This window comes from Lipotes vexillifer, unplaced genomic scaffold, assembly GCF_000442215.2.
Source record: "Lipotes vexillifer unplaced genomic scaffold, Lipotes_vexillifer_v1.1 scaffold253, whole genome shotgun sequence".
NCBI lineage: Eukaryota > Metazoa > Chordata > Mammalia > Artiodactyla > Lipotidae > Lipotes > Lipotes vexillifer.
The window spans coordinates 647,659-655,468 of NW_006780322.1; the positions used below are offsets into that span (position 1 = coordinate 647,659).

The following is a 7,810-nucleotide window of genomic DNA, read 5'->3' on the forward strand; positions in this document are numbered from 1 at the left end:
TTCCCTACATCCTCTTCAACATTTGGTATTATCAATCATTAAAAATTTTTTGTCTATCTGAAATGGTTCTTTTCTCACTTTAATTGGCATTTCCCAATTCCCAGTATGGTTGAGAATCTTTTCTTAACTTTATTGGGCATTTGGGTTTCCAAATAGAAGAGAGAGAGAGAGAATAGATTCCTTTTCATACCATCCACAAAAACAAATTCCAGATAGATTGAAGACCTAAATGTGTAGAGTAAAATGTTAAAGCTTCTAGAAGGAAATATAGATGAACACTGGAGTAGAAACATAGAGTTTCTTTTTTTTAAATTATTTATTTACTTATTTTGGCTGCGCTGGGTCTTAACTGTGGCACGTGGAATCTTCATTGCGGCAGGCAGGATCTTTAGTTGCGGCATGTGGACTTCTTAGTGCGGCATGTGGACTCTTACTTGTGGCACGCATTCAGGATCTAGTTCCCCAAGCAGGGATCAAATCCGGGCCTCCTGCACTGGCAGTACAGAGTCTTACCCACTGGACCACCAGGCAAGTCCCGGGATAGATGACAAAAAAAGTATATACCAGAGAGGAAAGGATTGCTTATTTGATAATATATGTATATTAGACTGTATGACAGAAGACACCACCAACAGTGAGAAAACAAGCCACACGCTATTTGTAAACCATTAAACCAATAAGGATTAGTCTCCAAAACATATAAAGAACTCCTGCAGATTGATTTTTTTTCTTAGATTCAAGTATCAGTCTTTTGACTATTAATAAGTTCATGTTCATTGATTTTTAGAATATTTTAAAATATTTCTTTTACAAATTTTTACTCGAATATTTTTTGGTGATTTTGATCACTGTATCTTTTTCTTTAATTTTTGTTTTATATTGGAGTATAGTTGATTGACAATGTTGTGTTAGTTTCAGGTGTACAGCATAGTGATTCAGTTATACATATACATGTATCTATTCTATTTCAAGTTCTTTCCCCATTTAGGTTATTACAGAATATTGAACAGAGTTCCCTGTGTTATACAGTAGGTCCTTGTTGGTTATCTATTTTATTTTTTTATTTTATTTTATTTTTTAACATCTTTATTGGAGTATAATTGCTTTACAATGGTGTTGGTTATCTATTTTAAATATAGCAGTGTATACATGTCAACTCCAAACTCCCAATCTATCCCTTCCCCCATCCTTCCCCCCAGTAACCATAAGTTCGTTCTCTAAGTCTGTTGATCACTATATCTTTTTCTTAATAATTGTTAAAACTCTTTATGCATTTTATGATTGTTTTTGGCTGAAAGTAACAGAAACCCTCAACTCAAACTGGCTTAAATAATAAAGCCTCTCTTATTACTTTACAGAGGTCAAGTCTCCAGTGAGGCATCCAGGGCCATTCCTTCCATCTCTATGCTCTGCCAGGGGCTTCATCTTCAGGCTTGCTCCCTTCATGGTTGTAAGATGGCAGCCTCAATTCCAAACATCAGATCAAAACCCACCACTGTCCAGAGGAGAGGAGGCTCTGCCTGCCACCTCTGCTTAAGTGGGAGGAAACTTTTCCCAGAAGTCCTGCAGACATCCCTCACTGGCTAGGATCAGTTACATGTCCCTTCCTAAATCAATCACTGGCAAGGGAGGGGTTATTATAATTAGTTTAGACTAATCTTTTGGGGGTAGAATAGCTATTGGGAGTCAGTCACCATGACCCTCCATAGATTAATATTGGTAGCCCTTTGTCATATATAATAAATATATTTTTAAAGCTTCCCGTTTCTTATAATATTGTTCATAAATAGGTATCAAATGCCATGTTTCTCAATTCTAAGATACCTCAGTTATGAGGCATTAATGTAATAACCTTTCAGAAGAGGAGAGGACTATATTTCACATTCATTTGAAGGAATAAACAAATGTTCACTACACGTTCACTCCAAGTCACTTTTTTCAATACCACAGATTCTGAATCTCAGCCTTTTTCACATTTTACAGTTCTCTTTTGGGCATTGATCGTTAAACACAGCATCATGGCCATCACTGCTTTTCGTAATCTCTGCCTGTAATCTTGACCCTTTTAACCCCTTTTAAATTGACAGTATAATTTCAAAACATATGAAAGATTATTGGTATTATTTTCATTTCCCACTTCGTTATACTTGTGGTTTCATTTTATTCTTTACTTGAAGGAAAAAAGTATTCTTGAAGTTAATCAGCTTCTTCAGGAAGTTTCTGAAACAGATGCCTAAGTATAGGACCCATGAATAGGTCACACCAACCCCTCCTGGCTTTAAAATTTTTATGATCTACTTCAAGAAGATTGGCATTTTCTGTTCAACTTTTAGACAAGTAAAGCATGGTTACATTCTCATTGTAAAAATGCAAACAGTATAGAAAAATTTAGGGTAAAAAAGTGGAAGTTCTTCAATAGCCCCTAATTCCCAAATTTGGTTCTCTTCCCCAAGAGGATTACTCAGTGAGGTGTGACCCTTCTAGAACATTACCCAAGGATTTATGCACACACGTGTGTGTACCAGTTGTGGGGTTTTACGTTCAGTAAATCATCCTGTACATACTCAATAACTTTGTTCACATAAGTTTGTTTTGGCGATCTTCCCACGTGAGTTCCCTAATGGTGGACGTTTAGGTTGTTTCTAATTATTTGCTGTTACAAACAGTGCTATAATTAACATCCTTGTAAATGTCTCTTTGTGCATATGGGCAAGCATTTCTTTAGGGTAGCTATCTATGGTTTGGCAATTTCTGCTGCCTTTAATTGCATTGCCTGGTATCTGGCAGACGATCTTCTGCATGCACAATAACTTTTCGTGTCCATGCTCCATTATAGTGTAAGTTTTAAAAAGATGTTTTAGGCAACAATTAGGAATCTAAGTTTAAGTTCAAATTCTGTGTGGATTGCTGTGGGCAGCTGAGGTGACAGTTGCATGAACAGATACCTCTACCCGTGGCTAAGTTCACCCGTGCCCAGAGAGTTGTGATGAAGAGCAGGTAAGGTCCCCCTGCAACATGCATTGTAAGGCACATGGTGATTTTTATAATGTTAAAATATGCATAAATGCCTCTTAGAGCAGATCAGTTATGGTATTTGGTTTTCCCAGATGAATAGCCCATTGCTCCACCCCGTATTTAAATGGCCCTTTCCCTGCAAGTCGAGACAACTGCATTGACACAAATTCATTTCCCCTACAGCTGGGAGGGGGGGGCGGGGGGGTGTTTCTGGACTATTAACTCCATTGATCTATGCCTCTGTTCCGGTGCTAGTTCAAGGGGTAAGCTCCCCTGTAGTCACACTTTTGAGAACTTACTTGCACACTTGTCGTTCTATCTACTGCTCTTTCTTGCCCCCCACACTGTACTTTTCACACAGGCGCTTCATTAGCTCTTCACAATCTGCATGATTCTGCATCATGATGTGTCTGATGTGAGAACATCTGCAGCAGGCAAGAGCATATTTTCCTCAGGCCTTGACACTGAGCTTGCCATCAGCATGAAGCAATCTCTGTCTCTCTCTCTTTCTCTCCCTCTCTCCTTCTCTCTCTCTCTCTCTCTCTCTCATCCACTGACATCTCCTAGCATCACTGCTCCAACATCAGTTATGCTTGAGTCTTGAACTCAATCTGAGTTGAAAATGTGCCAGCTTTCTTAACATTATCACTAACAGACTGCTTAATTAACCTGCTGATATCGTCAATAATGGATCTTGCTGGTGTGCTAGAAAGGAGACCCGTAGCCCATGTTTGGTCTCTCTCTCTCTCTTTTCATTTACTTAGTCTCTCAGTGTCTATGTCTCTGGAGTTAGACTGTCCAGGAGTGAGATGAGAAGGATCTGGGAGGGTTTGAAAGCAATACAGCGGAACTGAAAGTTCTGGAAGAGATCATGGAAATGAAATCACTAAAACAGGCTGGCATTCTCATTGCTCAATGGCAGGGATGGCTAGCAACCGGTGCATACAGCAAGTGCTTAATAAATGGATAACCACTGTACACAGTCAACAGAAGAGATTACAGGGCATGTGTTGTCTGTGTAAGCACTAAGAACTGTGGGTGTTCCAAGGGAGGAGCCTGGGGTTGCCATCTTCTGAGGTGGCTTTCAGCGTTTTCTCTTTCTTTCCAGCCAGGGAGCTCAGATGAGAGGGGACATTGTCATCCCCAAAAGCATCCAGGAGGGGAGGGAGGCTGGGTTTTCACTTCCTTTCATGCTTTGTCTTTCATCTCAAGTGGTTTTGTGTGTGTGTGTTTTTTTTTTTTTTTTTGCGGTACGTGGGCCTCCCACTGCTGTGGCCTCTCCCATTGCAGAGCACAGGCTCCGGACGCGCAGGCTCAGCGGTCATGGCTCACAGGCCCAGCCGCTCCGCGGGATGTGGGATCTTCCCAGACTGGGGCATGAACCCGTGTCCCCTGCATTGGCAGGCGGACTCTCAACCACTGCGCCACCAGGGAAGCCCCCTGTTTTGTGTTTGAACCAAAGGCCTGCTCTGTCCTTCTGAGGCCACATCACACATTCGGAAATTTCAGAGAGCAGGCGAGATGCCACCATGAGCCTGGGGCAGCTCCATCACCTCGAAAACCATGCTCTCTCCTGTCTTTGTCTCCATCACATACACACACACACACACACACACACACACACACACACACACACACACACACATATACACACACAGTCAGGCTAGATATGTCTCAGCCGCCCCTGGCTTCCCTCTACCTGGAGATCCTGTAAGCTCAGACAGCACCCAGCGATCCCGTGGAGACACTAAATGCAGCCCCTCCTTTTACACTTGGGAAGCTGGGCAGGGGGTGGGGTTTGCAGAGTCAGCTGTTGGCTTCTGGCTTTAAGCAGTTGCTCCTCCCCTGGACTACCGCCCCTGGCCCCTCTACCTGGAGATCCTGTAAGCTCAGACAGCACCCAGCGATCCCGTGGAGACACTAAATGCAGCCCCTCCTTTTACACTTGGGAAGCTGGGCAGGGGGTGGGGTTTGCAGAGTCAGCTGTTGGCTTCTGGCTTTAAGCAGTTGCTCCTCCCCTGGACTACATTCCTGTGGCCTTGCCTTTCCTGGAATGGTGGTGGTGGTGGTGGAAAGGATTCTCAGAGGGCAGAGATTGATGCCTTTCAGGGCAGAAAACCCCAATATTCTCTCCAAAGAGAGACTAATATTGGGTCTCCTGGGTACTGAGGGCCTGGCCATCCAGGGGGTGCGATGGGTGTAGTACATTCCTGCCACCACTAGAGGGCAAGTCACTAACACCCAGGCCAGGTGCCCCTTTCCAAGGCCACTCTGGGGGCCCTGGGGCTGTCAAGAGCTCACCTCTGAGGGCGGGGAGGGGGAGATGCAGAGTCAGGACTGGAACCTAAGCCCAGCTGGCCTGAAACCCAGGCTCCCATTCTCTCTTCCTTTACCTCAGATTCACCTTCCTAACTCTGTCAGTCTGGACGTGTGTAAGACAAGGGTTTTTCAACGTCAGCACTACTGACACGTTGGGCTGGAAAATTCTTTGTTCTGAGGGCTGTCCTGTGCATTGTAGGATGTTTAGTCGTCTTTGGTCTCTAGAGATCACACTAGATGCCAGTAGCAGCCCCCCGTCCCCCAGGTTGTGATCATCAAAAACATCTCCAAATATTGCCAAATGTCTCATAAAGATGGCCCCGGTTGAGAGCCTCTGTGTAAGACAGGAGAGCACGCCTGCTGTGGAGACAGGAGGAACTGATGCCGAAAAGGTCTGCGCATGGTTCCCACTGCTCCTGTGTGTCGTGTGGAAACACGAGAGCTACTCAGAGATGGCATATGTGCTGTAAATACATTTCAAAACTGTATTTGGTCTCCTGCTTTTCTTCTCCAAAGACTGAAGAGTATCTCAGTCTTCCTCTCTGTTTATTCCACCTCCCCACTTGACTGAAACAGGAGATTGAGGCTCAGAGACCCCCAGGGCCTCAAGCCACCCCTCACCTGCAGAATCCTGTCCCCCAGCTGCAAGCGCCCTGGACCGCTCTGCTCCCCAGTGTTGGCTTGGGTACCAGGAGCATCTGTGGTCCTCCTCCACCTGCCCACTAGGCCCTGCCGCCCTCCAGCTCCCCAAACCCTGGTGTCCCCCCCGCACTGGAGGGAGTGGGGAAGCAGCAGGTGTTGATGCTAATCAGCGTTCACAGCCCAGAACTGCAGTCGCTCCCAGGCTCACACACTCCCCAAAATTAAACACTCATTATACAAAATTAATTGACATTAATTAGCAAAAATTAAAACTTTAAACACAGCAAGGCGCTTTTGGGGGAGGATTGGAGCAGGCGGGCTCCAAATTTGTCACCCCCCGAACTCCCCACCCTCCCACCACCCCCAAGTCCCCCCACTTCCATCCTGGAACAGGGCCGGAGGAGTTCAGGCGAGGTCAGCACCCACACCCGGCCCTGAGCCCAGGGCCAGCCACGTGGATCCCAGGGGGAAGGAGCTGAAAGAGGCTCCCTGTGCCAGTCACCAGCTGATGGGTGGCCGCCCAAACTCTGACACACAGTGCTGAACTAAGGAGCCAGGAGCCCTCCCCTCAGCCCAGGTCCCCGTGATCTCAGCTGACATGGGGAGGCATGGCCAAAGGAGGAACCCAAGCACGTGGAGCAGGAACGTAGAAGGTATGCCTTTAGCCGTGCCTGCCCCCCACCCCACCCCGCCCCAAACACTTCCATCTCCTGGGTACCTGAAGGATGAGGCACTGTAGCCTTTCAGCTCTGTCCCGCTTTGTTGTGTGACCTCAGATAAGTCACTCCCCAACTCTGAGCCTCAATTTTCCATCCATATGATGAGGGGGAGGTGCCGGGTTAGCACTGAGGTGCCTGCCTGCTCTGGCACCTGTTGTCGGGGAAGCAAATCTCTGGGAACTTGATTCATTCTGAGGAGCGAGGGGCTAAACGTGGGGGGCTGGAATTCAAGAGGATGCCCAGAAAGGCAGCCCAAGGGACTGAGGTGCTGATGGTGGAGCATCAGGCACCAGTGTGGCCGATGCGTCTTCAAGCGCGAGAGCCCTCCCAGGTGGGCATCCACTTCGCCTGCCCGTGGGGCCTGTGCCTGAGGACAGGAAAGCAGCGTTCTTGATCATTGGCCGCTCTCTAAGTCCTGAATAGTTTCCCTTTCCTTCCGAACACTGGTTATTTTCCACCTTTGCTCTCCAGGTTCCCAAGGTCCCCCAAATCCTTCACCAGGCTGATAGGCAGCAGAACCACACCTTCGCCCACTGTTTGAGCAGACGTGGCATTTATTCAAAACCTTTGTTCTTGGTGCGGGTGGAGCCCAGTGATCTCCTGCGCAGGGTAGAATGCCATCCGCCCCCCTCACGCCGGCTCCCTGCCACCCTCTCTCTCCAGCCAGCGCCAACATCTGCAACGTGGTCCTGATGCGGTACGGGGAGCTGGAGGAGGGGATTGACGTCCTGGACGGTGATGGCAACCTCGTGGGCTCCTCCAAGATCGCAGCCAGACATGTGGGTTGTCTGGGGACTCGGGGGCTGGTAGGGAGGCTGTGGTCGGTTTTCCCTAGACACTTTCATTCCCCAGGGGCTTGTGTCCTCAGCACCCTTGCCTTGCCCTCTTGAGCTCTCCTCGTCACCCCACTCCCACCCCCACCCCCCCATCGGTTTGAGCCCCAGGCCTCAGGTCTGGCTCCAGCCACACCTGCCCACCAGACACCGTTGCTTCTCTCCAGCCACCTCATCACTATTGGGAAACATCACCATCTCTTGTCCCAGCCCCTCGGGACGGGACGTGCTTTACTCTGACCTCTTACTTTGTAAGGGCAGAGGAGACACACACACACACAC

The 7,810-nt window shown here is 47.4% G+C and overlaps 1 protein-coding gene across 1 annotated transcript in view; it reads left to right on the forward strand.

The window, feature by feature from the left end:
• SFXN5 (sideroflexin 5) overlaps positions 1–7,810 on the forward strand; it is a 116,040-nt gene that overhangs the window by 84,164 nt on the left and 24,066 nt on the right. Inside the window, exon 10 of the mRNA XM_007453426.1 lies at positions 7,359–7,474. Within this exon, the coding sequence (XP_007453488.1) occupies positions 7,359–7,474 (116 nt within the window). The remainder of the gene's footprint in view (positions 1–7,358; positions 7,475–7,810) is intronic.